This window comes from Rhododendron vialii, chromosome 3a (assembly GCF_030253575.1).
Source record: "Rhododendron vialii isolate Sample 1 chromosome 3a, ASM3025357v1".
Taxonomy (NCBI): Eukaryota; Viridiplantae; Streptophyta; class Magnoliopsida; order Ericales; family Ericaceae; genus Rhododendron; species Rhododendron vialii.
This window is the reverse complement of record NC_080559.1, coordinates 26,095,145-26,109,775: the sequence shown is the minus strand read 5'-3', so window position 1 is coordinate 26,109,775 and position 14,631 is coordinate 26,095,145. Positions and strand designations below refer to the sequence as shown.

Genomic DNA, 14,631 nt, shown 5'->3' with positions numbered 1-14,631 from the left:
CAAAAGTTAAAATATTACATAAACTCAGGGGTTGTTCGGTTAAATAAGTCAAGCGGCTTATTTTTTTTGTCCTTATTCAATTTTTTTTTGGCATTTGTTAGTTTTTTGTCAATTTTCGGAGATTATTGCTTCGTCATGACGAGAGGAACCTAAAAAGTAAAAAATTCCCATCGAAATCCAAATTTTTCTCAATAAAGACAAAAAAATTGGCTTATTGGCTTATTTTTGTCTTTATTGGCTTATTTTTGCCTTTATTTAAAAGGACTAACGGCGGACTAACAGCAATTAGCAATTGAACCAAATTGGAACAAAATGGAAAGTATAGAGTGTAAATCGAGTCAATTACAACTATAGGGACCAAGTTGACACAAACACTTAACTACAGGGATCATTTCTGTTTTTTTCCCTATTATTTTTTTTCCTCCTTTCATTAGATGCATGTTTTTTTTTCTCATCTCAACTCATTATTCAAACCTATATAATGATAGGATAGTGTAAATGAGAAAAAATAATATTATGAGTTCAAATGGTTTGAATTTACATTTGATGTTATTTCAAAATGCATTTACATATACTTAGGTTGCATTCTTTTGGCCTTAACTTAAACTTAATTTGAGAATTTTGTCCTTATTTGAATTTTTTTCGCATTTGTTAGTTTTCCACCAATTTTTTTTGGGTTATTGATTCGTCTCGACGAGACAAATGAGAAAAGTAAAAAATTTTCACTTTTACCCAAGTATTTTGAGAAAAGAATGCGTAATGTAAAAGTTATATGTAATTGACGAAATTCTAGCAAAGAAGTAAATAGAATATTAGTGAACGAGAGAAATGGAGATGGATCCTCCAAATACGGTGAATGAAAATTGAGTCTCCAAAATGGAGACCCCAAATAGAGATGGGTTGGAGGGCATGAATTCTCCAAAATGAAGTTTTTGTGCCCAAATGAAAATGGGTTGGAGATGCTCTTAATCCAAACTCCCAACTTGGTCCAAGGCTTTTCTATAGTAGACCTGTTACATACAGGTGAACGTACAAAAAAATTAATTAAATTTTACAAACCATTGTAAACCATTTTCATTAAGTGCCTAAAAAGGGTGATTAATCACATCTACTGCAAAGCAAACTAGTGTGCAGACTCTCTACCCAAGGATGAATTAACCAAAAATAAAATACAAGACGTGTATTTTATTTTTGTAATTAGCGATTCAAAGGGGATAAAGTATCCAGAGATGAAACTCTTAATTTTCTTTTAATCGACGTCATTTTCGAAAAAAAGGGTGTCATTTTCGAAAGAAAGGGTGAAAATATGTTTGTGCCCATATGCAAAAAGCACAGTTCAAGGGCAAAGTCCGCCGTTCAAGTTAGAAAGAAGAAGATAAAATTGAAAAACATACCGTGGTGGGAGGTCAACCATCTTTGTCCTACAAAAGTCCTTGTTTTTAGGGTGCCCCTTGTTTTTTAGGTGCAAGTTTCCTTCCCAAAGGCCACGTCACGTAATACCCCCAGGTATGCAAGAAATGGCCAGGTTGCAAAATTGAGTTGAGTTTTGTTCATCCTCTACTTAAGAGGGTAAACATTATATTTCTTCTTATTGGTTGAAACTGTGTGGATCCTACCACAAAGTGTTTGAATCTTACCACATAGTGATGTCATGATTATCAAAAAGTGTATTGTACGGATGACACCTATACCATTTCAACCAATAAAAGGGAGGGTAATGTTCACCCTATTTTAAGACTCCGCAAAATTCCATCTGTTTTTGGACAAAGGGAAAATGGATGAGTTCTTAAATACTATAGTCTTATATAGGGTGTTCAATTGACATTTATCGAAGGCTGGGCGTCTATGAGTAATTTAGATGAAAGGTCGGGTGTATTTTGAAATACAACCCGACTTTTTTAGAGAGCGACTATTCGCAGCTCCGTATTTTCTCTCTTAGCCCACTACATTTCGGTAAATAGTTGTTGAAAATCATACATAACATTTCGGTAAATAGCTGTTGAAAACAATATTATATTTCGGTAACAACATGTCGAAAATATGTTTAATCTTCGATAAACAACTGCCGAACATACATTTTCGGTAAATAGCTGTTGAAAAAAATATTATATTTCGGTAATTGTATGTTGAAAATGTATCTCAATCTCGATAATTAACCGTTGAGTATAATTGAAAATTTTTAACAGGCCAAAGAAGAAAATACGGGGTTACGAATAGTCAGCCCCTTTTTTTTATAGTTCAAACTCTACAAACGTTTGTCGTTTCATCTCATCTTTGCATTGCATTGAATGATTCATATGTTAAAAAAAACTCTTTCGTTTAGCTGTTAAAAATATTTTGGATGATCAAGATCACACGAATAATTCTCTCCGGTCCAACACAAAGACTGCATAGAAGCCCGATTCTTTTGAAATAATAGGAGTACCATACTACTCCCAGAAGAAAATTGCCTCTCAAATGAGCATTTTGACTTGAGCCAACCTCCAGGCTCTCCTCTGATAAAAAAAAAAACCTCCAGGCTCTCCTCCCATACGTAGACTTTTATATACACAGGTGTTAAACCATTGTTTAGTTGCTGGTAATTAGGCCCCCTCGATTTGACGGTGGTTAGATCCTCCATAAATCAAATTTCTCGACGTAATTCTTTCGTAAAAATCAGATTGGGGGAGACATTTGTTTCTCCATTTTTGTTCAAGGGCCAATGGAGAGAAACGGAGATTTCTCCGGAGTTGATAATAAATCTCTCCCAGATGTACAAATTAATGGGGAAAACCCAGTTTTGACTTCGAATCTCTTCTTGGACCATGTCGGAGAAGTTGTTCTCACCATCAATTCAGATGGGTTGTCTTGGAATTTGGTTGAATCCATTTGTAAAGTAAGTTCTCTTCTCTTCTCTTCTCTTCTCTCTCTCTCTCTCTCTCTCTCTCTCTCTCAAGTAAATTGTGCTTTGATGTAATGAAATATCAAATCTTGGTGTTTGCTTTGCGATTGGCTTCCCCATCATTTTAATATGTGATCATGAGCTGGAGAAAATACAAGGATTGGGATTAGTTGAGGTGCATGCAAGTTGGTTCGGCTACCAGAGTTACAAAAGAATAGGCTTTTGGTTTTTTGAGGAATGAAATCATGTAGGTTGACTTTCCCGAAACAAAGCCAAAATGGCGTAAATTTGTTGGATATTATTGCAAAAATTTGATTTGTTTAGCTAGACATTCGGAGGGTCACAAAGGCTACGTTGAGTTAATTGGAGCAAACAATTGGATCTTGACAAAGCAATTGTTTTCATCCCAAAGAAATGCTCCAAAATGGGAGATGCCAAAATATATGTTTGTGTCGTAATGTTTTGTACTTACCTGCAAGTTGTTCAATCCGAATTGTTTCAAACCAGTTCAGAGAATGTTCAAGATGATTTTACTTTTACATGAGTTGCGCAAGCTGATTTTCTAGGAGAAGTATTTCGTGTATAGTTTTAGTTTATAATTTCCTTCGTCTTGTCGTATGTGTAGAACCTTTTAATATTTTCTAATCATTTGTTTATGCATTCTGAATCTGATATTAGGGGTTGTTTCCTTACATTGTGATTAATAGACCTCTTATGTTATGTTTTCCTTTTGTATGTGTGCTAGGAGCAGGATGAATCACCTTGTCTGGGCATAAAACTTGCCTCGAAGAGTGAAACTGCGATAAAGTTTTCTGATGTATATGCTGTTGAGTTCATAGACTGGGGTTTGGTTCACGAATCAATTCTTGGAAATGCTAGAGGATGTCTTTTGGGTCATGCGTCTGAGGTCATAACCAATCTCATTAATTAAAGATTGACAGTTTTTATTCCATTTTGGTCATACATATGAATTGCGTTCACGGGTATATGAATTTCGATTAATTGCTGCAGATGTACCGCTTTACAGTGCACGGGGTCCATAGGTCAAAGAATCAGCCTTCTCTTTGGGCCCCATGTGTGTACACGTTTGGCCACAAGGATATGGATACATGCCAGCTTTGTTTTAATCGGATCACCGCTTCTGTCAACATGGTGACTGGACGACCGAAGAGTCTTCTGGTATGCCCCATGAGTGTTTGTATTTCCTGTTTGCAGTTTCTTGGATTGGTTTATGATCTATTTGGTTGCGAAAACAGAAATATACCAGTATCACATTTTTTTCAGACTTTATTTGTGTGACTAGGTTTTTGTTCATCCAAAGAGTGGGAAAGGAAATGGATGTAGAACTTGGGAAGCAGTGGCTCCTATATTTTCCCGTGCTAAAATAAAGACAAAGGTAAACTTCTAATATGCATTTGACACAGTTATAGATTTTTCTGCAGTTCTCGAAACTCGTTCTTGAACTTCTTCTTTCTCCCTTGAAATTAGTGTGATATCACGCAGATGGAATTGCTTCATAGATTCTTTTCGCTGTGTGTGTGTGTGTGGTTGCTTCTGCAAAATGGTTCTCCTCTAGGAATCTATGCCTGAAGACTATACTTTATCAACTTATCTAATGTGGAGTTCTTGGTCTTTAATTGTAGTGAGGCTAAAAATTGTTAGATCTAAGTTCCAAAATTCAACTTGAGGTTCAATTTGATTATTTTGGGAGTAATTATATGGAACTATGTAATGAACTATTAAGAGCCAGGAAAAGAGGATTAGTTTTCAGATGAGGAAATAACAATGGAATCATTGAAAACCAGGATTTTGCCAGTCAATCATAAGTTGATACTTGCAGACTGAAATGCAAATTTCTTTGCGTAGATCCAAATCGCGGGGTAAAAAAGCACTTTTAATTTTACAAGATCTTAAAGAACAAAAGATTGGATATTTCATGTGAGGAAAAAAAGTAAGTGATTAAAATTCAGTGTTGTAATTCCTGTGATTGTTGGAAATCTTTCAGGTTCAAGCTCTCTCATTGGCTCAAAAGTATGTTACCTAAGTGGATAATCCAGACAGTGTAACATTTTTTGCCTCAGTTGCTATAATACAAAATACTAGTCCTAGCTGTAAAGTCTTGGTTTTTTTTTTTGTTTTTTGTTTTTTTCTGTACAATAGGTATATATGTACAGTCACCCCTTTTAACGTAATCTTCGGATTAGTTGGTTATTGACTTCACATTGTGCAGTTAAGTCTCTTTCTTATCCTCGGTCTTCTCATGAGGGGAAGACTGACCAGTACTCTTTGACAGCCACATTGCTCAACAGTCCGTCCACTAGGATAAACGTGACATGCTATGTATTCAGTCTAGTTATTTAGAATGTGATAAGTTTGGGCAATCGGAAATTACAAGTTCAATACACATAGAATTAAGCCAATATCACTGATTGTGTTAACCTCATATTCATTTTCAACTTGTTCATTAGGTGATGGTGACACAAAGGGCAGGACAGGCATTTGATGTGATGTCATCGATTACGAATGGGGATCTAAACGTATACGATGGTGTCATAGCTGTTGTAAGCAATGAGATTCCTTCACATTTATCTATTACAAACTTATTGAATTTTTAACACTATATTTTCTTGTTTTAATAAATCCTGGATCCTCTTGAGTGAGTGTTATGGAAATTCCTGAACATTCTTCGGTGGAATTGGTGTTTCTTTATTGTTGGTGGTGAATCTTGTGATTCTTCCAGCTATGCAATGGTTGCTTGGGAACTTCAGAAAAAAAATCAAAACTTGCAACCAAATCTTTTACACTTGCAATGCTTTCTTGCTTTACACGTTCGATGTTTTCCATGAGATAACACAACAAAGGTACCTAGAGTGCATATGATGAGACATAAGAATTTGTTCTCCAAAAAGTATCTTGAGGAGGTGCAATCTTATACTTTAGTTTTGGTTAGATGAAGTCGTCTTTTGGTAGGATATTTCCTGTTCTTTGATATTGATGACTAGGTGTCTGCATAGTACCTTCCACAATCCCCACTCTAATTGGTGTGGGGATCCATGCAAATGCATGTGCGTTGTGTGAGAATTGTCCTGACACAGCTTTTGCACATTTCTCTAATTTTCCAGTCCTCATTTTTATCATCATCATAGTTCACAACTCTCAACACCCCCTCCCCCTTTTTAGTTCGTTCCTATGAGAAAGATATACTTGTGTTCCCTGGCCTTTTTAAAAGATGCCCCCAAGTGTTTTTTTTTTTTCTTTCTATTCTCTTTTTTGCAGCCAAAGAAGATGTTTTCTCATAAAGTGGGTGACCATCTAAGTTTTGGCATTGAATGCCTTCTGTAGCAGAGTGTAGAATGCCTCTTTTTTGCATTGTTCAATTTTCGCCCATTTAGCATCAGTTTTGTTTGATGGTTCATCTATTTTGTAATTCCAGAAATATAAGTTCCACTTTGTTTTTCCAACTGATTTCCAGTTTCTTTGCCTGTTTGTAATTTTTCGGTTCTAGGGTGGTGATGGTCTTTTCAATGAGATCCTTAACGGACTTCTCTCTTCAAAGCTTAAAGCTTCTTACCCACCTACTCCAACAGATTTCTTGCATTCCGGTGAGAAAGATGGTTGTATCATGCTTCATGAATCAAATAAAACTGTTGCCGAGGCTTCTGATCATAATGAAGATACTTCTCCTCTTCTCCCAGGTGCAAATCTCGATGATTCAAGATCACCAAAATTCAGTATGTACAATAAAACAAACCTTTCTATTTTCTGATTTTGTAACTGTCTTGCTTATCATGGGCATATGTGGTACAGGAACAGAAGAAGGTTGTTGCAATACAGGTCTGTTTATTATACCCATATGATATCTGTGTAAATAGTATTTTAAACCGGAATGTTGATATTGTTGGTCTTTTTTCTGATTATTGCTTGTTGCTTCTAGCAGACCAAGGTCCTTCGTTTTCTCTCCCGAATGAATGGTTTAGATTTGGTGTTATTCCAGCCGGTTCGACTGATGCCGTTGTAATCTGGTATTTTCTCCTGTTGCCTTCTGTTTTATTTTCTCTGTTTTTTGAGACAAGTTTATTCGGTGATTTGTAAGCTGTTCTCTGCTGAACTTGTATATACTGTTCTTGTCAGCACCAAGTTCTTTGTGCGTAGCGGCTAGTGATGACTATTACTTTACATTCTCGTATTACACAAATCTTTTTTCAAGGCTTAGGCTATTAAGGTTCATACTTCAACCATGAGACTTAGTCATGATATATGGTTAGCACCGGAAAGTTCATTTTCTTCCTGAGCCAGGGGGGACTTATCGAACAAAAATATAGTCCAAAAATACGGAAACACATTATGTAGACTATGGGAACTTGAGGCTTCCGTCTCTTGGTAATTCTTATTTTCTGGGGACCTTCAAAACCATTACGCAAAAGCCCCTTCTGTTACTAAACTGAGTGTAAAAACCTTGTCCCCAACAATAATACTGACAAATAAGTCTTCAATATGTTGCTTAAGTATCATGCACTTTCGTCTTGTACCACTCCCATTAGCATGTAATGTGCATTATTGTCCAGTGATGTACTATGTTACAAAGATTTCCCAGTTTAAGCTAAGTTGATTCTTCTGAGATAATACTGTTGCTGATAGATTGCATTTTCTTTCTTATTTGTAGTACCACTGGAACTCGAGATCCTGTAACATCAGCATTACATATTGTCCTTGGCAAAAGGGTGTGCCTTGATATAGCTCAAGTTGTAAGATGGAAAACAACATCAACATCGAAGGAAGAACCTTGTATACGCTATGCAGCTACTTTTTCTGGGTAATATATGTCATTTTACTTCAGGATAGACTTAGAAAAGGCTTTGTTTGGTTTGGGTTTTGAGGGAGGTTTTGGAGTAATGAGTGGAGAGAGATAGATAGAGAAATGAGAGTAATAATTGCAGAGAAAACTTGTTTGGGACTGTGCGCAGAGAGAGAAGTTGGTTCTAGAGACCCAAAGCTAACACAGGTTAATGTCTTACCAATTACGATATTAGTTGTTACCAGTTTTTGTTTTGAACTCTTGTTTTTTAAGTGTTGATGTGTGTGCATTTGTTCTGTATTTTAATTTAGCTGGGACCTGGATGTGGCTGGACACAAGACATGTTTAGAGCCATGTCCCCAACGTGTACAGCAAAGAACTAAAGTAAAAAATAACATAAGCCACGTGGCGTGTCCAAGGCGTGCTGCACACTGCTACGGTAACTAAACTGAAGTTTTCATAGCGTAAGATGATGATATAATTTTCCATTATGTCTGACCTGCACTTCATCTCTCTTTCTTATCATCTCATATACTGTAGTCTATTTGCTCTATGAGGTTCTGTGAAGGGTTCAAATTTAGCTGCAAACCTACTCTTCCGGTTCAGTCTAGTAATTTGTTAGTCTTGTCCTTAACCCTGCATAATTTTGAAAAATGCACATAATGGAATTTACAGTAAGAACCAAATTTTATGTGCATTATATTTGTACGCATATACAAGGTTTTCATCATATTAAAAAAAACAACAAAAAGAACCAAATTACAACACAACATGATGAAGTTAAAAATAAAACTGTCCATTCAATACTTGTACTGTATTGCTGTCCATCCAACCTTGTTTCTTTGATCCTTAATAGTTTCTGACTCTTTGGTCAATGACTTCCTAATAACTTCATAATTTGACTGAAAAATGTCGCTGTACCTCTTCTTTATGTCCTTAGCCCTCCACCCAACCACCGGCTCTTTCATCTTTGTCTTTCATTGTGCATCTGTTTGTGTTACATGGTTGGGTAGAACTCAACTCCAAAAGCTAGCTATTGAAGTGAGGGTGCGCTCACGCTTAGATACTTCATATTACTTTGGTACACAGGCGATGTGAGACTTCGCTTCACATCCTTCCTCATGCGCAGCATGCTCATTTGGCAACACCTGCTGCGTGCAGGCCAAAGACCCACACCCTACCCATCTCTGGTACCTAGTCTGATACCATGTTACACGGTCTTGGGTAGAACTCAATCCCAAAAGCTAGCTATTGAAGTTATGGTCCCCTCATGCTTATGTACTTCATATCACTTTGGTACCTAGGCGATGTGGGACTTCGCTTCACAGTTGGAGCCTGTTTGCATCATTGTATTATGCTTTTACTCATGTCATATGATATTTAATTTGACTTTGAACTGTGTAGAGGGTTATGTTCAATGCGGCTTAACTGGATCGTTTGTTTCGACAACTAATGATAAATAAATATTCAAGGTTTTTTTCTGTCCTTGTCATGGAGAAGAAACGTTGCAGTTTTTTTCTTTCGTAGTTCTTTGGGTTAGTTTGCCTTGATTGTAGTTTTATGGTTTGTGTGCCCTACAGAAGTTGGTATACAGGGTAAATAAATAGGTCCTAGAGTTCTCGTGGAATTAGATTTACTGTACTCTTTAGGCTTAATTTCTTGTTATTAATCGATCTTCTCAATCTTATCAGGTACGGATTTTATGGAGATGTCATTAGGGAGAGTGAGAAGTATCGCTGGATGGGTCCAAAGAGATACGATTATGCAGGAACCATGGTGTTTTTGAGACATAGGTATCTCTCTATGTAGACCAAATTTTCTTATGGTTTAATGATGAGGGAACTATGACAGTCAATAATTCACATGTCGTGTTTTGAAAATAAATATTGGTATCATTCCATTGCTTTCCGCCTCAGGCTTATTGGATTAGTTCTATAAGGTGGAGTTTATTTGTGCATAGATTTTAATTTGGTAATTCTGATGATAGAAACAGGTAATGAGATTGAATGAAGGTATGGTGTTCCATTTCAATTGTTTTATACATATTAGTGTGTTGGAACATCAAGGCCAATTGATAATATGTGCATTCTTCGTCAATTTGGATCAATATTTTCACCACCAAAGCAAAAGCATTCTCTTGCTGTGTTTATGCTAGTGTGTATAGACCCCCCAACACTTAACACCTCAATTTAATGATTTTTTCCCTTAAATAATGAAGTTATCACTCTCTCTAACAGCTTAATCTTTTGGATGAGTTGGTGGTTAACAATCTAAATGCTTACATGTGTTGAACCCTTACCTCTACCTGATGTAGGTACTAGAGCAGGCGATAGATCCTGTGTTTGAATCTTACTGTCAACCTGATAATTAAATGCTTGCATGTGTTGGGCCCGCTTATGAAGGAGAGCGTGGCTACAAGTGAGGGGGCTTACTAAGGATATAAATAATGAAGTTCTCTCTCTAACAACTTAAGACTTTTGAATGAGTTGGTGGTTAACAATCTAATCGAATACTGATTGAATGTTGTGCATATTAAAATAAGCGAATTATTCCATCTTTTCATTTCACACCATTTCTTTTCCTGTTTCAGATCATATGAAGCGGAAATTGCCTACCTTGAAGTTAAATCAGAAGAAAGTAGTTCAGCTTCAGAGGAAGTTCTTCGCGGTAGTAGAAAAAGAGCTTTATGGGGCCTACCTAAAAAACCTGAAAGAAAACCTTGCTGTGTCAATTGTAATGTCTGCACATCAACAAGTCATCCCATGCCGGCACATAACGCAGAAGGATCAAGATGGTTGAAATCAAAAGGCCGTTTTCTTAGCATTGGTGCTGCTGTAATCTCATGCCGAAATGAAAGGGCGCCTGATGGTTTGGTGGCTGATGCACACCTTTCAGATGGTTTCCTTCATCTTATATTGGTTAAGGACTGCCCTCATGCCTTATACTTATGGTAATATAGATGCCTCTCTCTCTCTCTCTCTCTCTCTCTCTCTCTCTCTCTCTCTCTCTCTCTCTCTCTCTCTCTCTCTCTCTCTGTGCTTGTTGGCTGCCTCATTTAACTACATAGCTACATAGATATCTGCGGTCATGTGATTTGATCACAGTGAGGTGGGTATTTATTTCTTATTTTTTCCTTTTATTTCTCCCTGTGCCTCACAAGCCACAAGCCACCCTTAAGTCTATAAGGAAAATGTGCTTTAATCTGTGACTGGAAACAATTGGTGGTCCAGTTACCATTTATAGCTGGCTTCCTGATAAAAATATCTAATTAAATACCTAAATAGCCGAGCAATTTTCCCTGATAGACTTACGGGAAATTTTCTGTTGCACTAGGGTAAGGAATTTTTTAATAAGGTGCCAAGTAGTGTCGTAGTCTTCTGACTGTGTGAAGTCAGAACTACTGTGAGCCTTTTTACATCTCTTCTGTTGGGAACTGTTAATATTCGGCCAAGCATTCTTCTATCAATTTGCATCTACAGTATCTAAGAATTCTTACTTGTCATTCAAGAGATTAAGATATCTATCATGATTCCTTGGTTTATACAGGCACCTAACGCAGCTGGCAAAGAAGGGTGGGAACCCCCTGAATTTTGCGTTTGTAGAGCACCATAAAGTATGTTTTCCCTCTTTTTATTCTTCTTGGTCTACATTCTTGTATTGTTGTGACATTTTCCTGATGTTTTGTGCATAGACTACGGCTTTCACATTCACGTCCTCCGGCGAAGAGAGTGTCTGGAATGTAGATGGCGAGCTCTTCCAAGCACACAAACTCTCGGCACAAGTATTCCGAGGCCTTGTTAGCTTATTTGCAACTGGCCCAGAGGTGTAATGTTAAACTCACAAAACTGATGTCTAGCATCCCTTACTTCTGTTCTAATTTATTGTTGTCTTGTATAATTAGTAAGTCCGATCGATATAAATTGGTGGAACCACACATCAAATGGTGGTTTATATTAGATAAGCTTCTTCTGAACCCCGTTTCATACGCGCCATATTTTTCTTTTCTTTTCTTACGCCTACAGTTGTTTCTTGTAATCAACCTTAGATATCAATGTGACTATTAGAGCATGTGCTTCATTTTTGTGTTGATGGAAATTCTTGGGTAAAAAAAGTGTGAAGGAAGTTATCTCTTTAACAATCCAGTTTATCTCAATGGATGTATCACTAGAATGGATGAGGAACTTTACTTTGCGCCAGGCGAGAAGCTGATAAGTAATGCCTTTTGGGTGGAACTGCCCATCTGCTGAACCACACGAGCTTGGTTCGTTCACAGAAGCTTGTTTGATTTCGTAGAACTGTATATACTGATCGAGTTCGAGCCTAAATTTGAAATGTGTTTGCGCATTGTTGTTGTAGTAATATCGTAATCTGTTTTCAATTTCCAAATACGAATTTCGCCAAATGTTCATTTTTGTTGTTGCCCTGATGACTGATGAGTATTATGAGCTGAAATCACACTCGGTAATCAAACAAGCAATGCTCGAGCACTGTTAGTCAGCTTGGCTCGGCTTGGTTTGTTTACACTTACAGCCTACTTATCCCACAGGTTTGTACTCACTGTGGTATTGCCCTTTGTTGCTTTTCTTTCTTTCTTTTTTTTGTTGCCAATGATCCTGACGTGTATATTAAAATGACTTTTTTTTTTTATGACCGGAATCTTATGTTTAACTTGACTATTTTCAGGATCCTGAAGTTAATTTATTACGTATTTTTTATACGAACGTGTCAAACTTGCCCTTCTTTTAATATAGCCTATCGAACCATAAAAGATCCTTAACGGTATCAGTACAAATCAAAATTCTCCAATCATGTCTTGCTTCTTTTTTGTTCTTCAAAGATTTATTAATTGAGTGATGCAATAATTATAATCATAGCCGGCAGCTCAGAGCTATCTTCAGTTGTATAAATGTGAATATCTTAAAACGTTTTGTTCACCAGTTTTATATACTGTAGATATTTGAAAAAGGGAATTGATTTTTACACTCCTTTTTTGGATTTTAGTGTTGAAAGTGTATGTATTTTTTTGTTAAAAAACAAAAAAAGAAAGTGTGGATATCAAAAAAGGGAGTGCAAAAATCAATTCCCATTGCAAAACTTGTTAATACACTTTAAGTACTTTGAACGCCCCTTAAGTTCGAAAAAATTATTCAATGCCCTTGGGGCATGCCCATTTCGTGCCCCAAGGCTTCCTTCCACCGGACATTTTGGTGTGAGACCCGAAACAAGTGTATAGGTTTCATTTAACGTGTGGTTAAAAAGGGCCTGGGACACCGCCATGTGGGGTACCTGGGGCATGGAATAATCTCTCCTTAAATTCTTATTTCACCCACTTGTTGATACTGATGAACACTCAAACCATGATTTTTACTAATTTGCGCACTAATTGGGCAGTTGGTTAGTTCTTTTTCATTCCATTTAGTAAATTGCCTATGTATTCTTTATATTTATGTCTGTCACTATTATTAACATGGTAAAATTTCCTCTAATTTATAACTGAAAAGAAAATTAGAGATCAATATAGTAAGCGTGGTACTTTTATGAGGGCATTACTCCTAAGTTTTTATGATTGCCCTGGAAATTTTTTTTGTAGCCACCACTATTCTGATATCAGACTCATATCTTATCTATCAAATGAGAAATCGGGAGAAAACAAGAAAGTTAATAAAACCGAAAAGGAATGATATTTTCATGATTATTCCCTATCCCATTAGAGCATCTCCGGTGAATAGCTAAATTATGATCACTAAAGGGTAGTTTTTAATATAAATAGGATTCACTTATTGATTCATAAGCGGTCATTAGCTTATTGAGTGGATGATAACCCCAATGGACCAGCTAAGTCTTATTGTATAAAACAAAACAAAAACGAAAAATTAGCAACGGCAGTATTAGAAATAGGATTATTAGGATTAAGAAATGGTCAACATCCTACATTTGAGCAAATCAACCTGATTTAGGCTTAAGAAATGGACCCACAAAACTTATTGACTGCATATGTAGGTGGCCAAATTTAGAGGGTGAGCTATTGATCTATAGGATTATAGGTCAATTTAACTAGTCCATTGGAGCTAATTTTTGAACATTCACTAGCTAAAAATTTAGCCATTCACACTAATAAGGGTCTTTTAGGGTCCATTGGAGATGCTCTAAGTCTTTCTCATTTTCTTAATTGAAATCTAAAATAAGCAAGTCTTTTGTTGGAAATGCTACGGTACACACCCCCGTACCATAAGCACCCATATAACCAAATCATTGAGAGACGTAATCAAACCATCGAGAGGTATAACCAAACCATTGAGATGAGTAACCAAACCATTGAAAGGCGTAACCAAACATTTTCTTGTTTCCCAAATGCAAACAAAGAGAGGGGTAACTAATTAGAATTTATGTTTGGGTCCAAGTCTAACCGCGTTACGTTAGATATAGATAGTCCCCTAACTAGAAAAGAGAACCAAACTCTTGATAGTGACTTCTTTTATTGCCGGGATTCGGGCTAGTTTAGGTGCGCCTTAATTAATTTTAATACGGATGAAAAACTATTAGCGTTGTTCCAAAGGGAAAATCTTTCAGCTGGGCGCTGAGCCGCGCAAGCTTGGTTCATTCCCAGCAGCTCGTTTGATTTTCTTCAATTGCATATATTGATCAAAGCTTGAGCCTATGTTCGAAATCTGTTTGTGCAATCAGTGATTAATGTTTCTGGATAATGCATACAATCATATACTAGATCATAATCTGTTTCTCATTTCCAAATACGAATTTCGTCCCCAATTAAGCTCATCTTTTTGTAGCCCTGATTAGTATTAGGAGCTGAGCCCGATCCAGCTTGCCCGATTACGTATTCAAGCCAAGCTTGAGCTCAACTCAAGCAAACATTGCTACATCAGTACTGTTAATGAGCTCGGCTTGATTTGTTTACGGCCTAACTTGTTCCACGGGTTTATCTATAGTATTCGCT

At 36.7% G+C, this 14,631-nt stretch overlaps 1 protein-coding gene across 4 annotated transcripts; it reads left to right on the top strand.

Moving 5' to 3' along the window:
* Window positions 1-2,473: 2,473 nt before the first annotated feature.
* LOC131319251 (ceramide kinase) lies at window positions 2,474-11,765 on the top strand. Of its 4 annotated transcripts, XM_058349425.1 has the most exons (14): window positions 2,609-2,875; window positions 3,627-3,788; window positions 3,893-4,060; window positions 4,185-4,277; window positions 5,350-5,442; window positions 6,387-6,483; window positions 6,577-6,612; window positions 6,689-6,715; window positions 6,819-6,903; window positions 7,545-7,694; window positions 9,368-9,469; window positions 10,267-10,626; window positions 11,223-11,289; window positions 11,368-11,765. In XM_058349425.1, the coding sequence occupies exons 1-14, from the start codon at window positions 2,702-2,704 to the stop codon at window positions 11,503-11,505; spliced, it is 1,752 nt and encodes a 583-aa protein (XP_058205408.1). In that variant the 5' UTR covers window positions 2,609-2,701; the 3' UTR covers window positions 11,506-11,765. The 4 variants fall into 4 exon arrangements, with proteins under 4 accessions (XP_058205404.1, XP_058205406.1, XP_058205408.1 ...); XM_058349421.1 differs by having other exon boundaries at window positions 2,474-2,875; window positions 6,387-6,612; XM_058349423.1 differs by lacking the exon at window positions 6,577-6,612 and having other exon boundaries at window positions 2,575-2,875; window positions 6,387-6,576.
* The last annotated feature ends 2,866 nt before the right edge of the window (window positions 11,766-14,631 follow it).

Bases quoted from the DNA above. Each gene is read 5' to 3' on its own strand.
- LOC131319251 (XM_058349421.1), top strand. From the start codon at position 2,702: ATGGAGAGAAACGGAGATTTCTCCGGAGTTGATAATAAATCTCTCCCA. The intron at 5,443-6,386 runs GTAAGCAATGAG...TTTCGGTTCTAG, and splicing joins ACGATGGTGTCATAGCTGTT to GGTGGTGATGGTCTTTTCAA. The intron at 10,627-11,222 runs GTAATATAGATG...TGGTTTATACAG, and splicing joins CCTCATGCCTTATACTTATG to GCACCTAACGCAGCTGGCAA.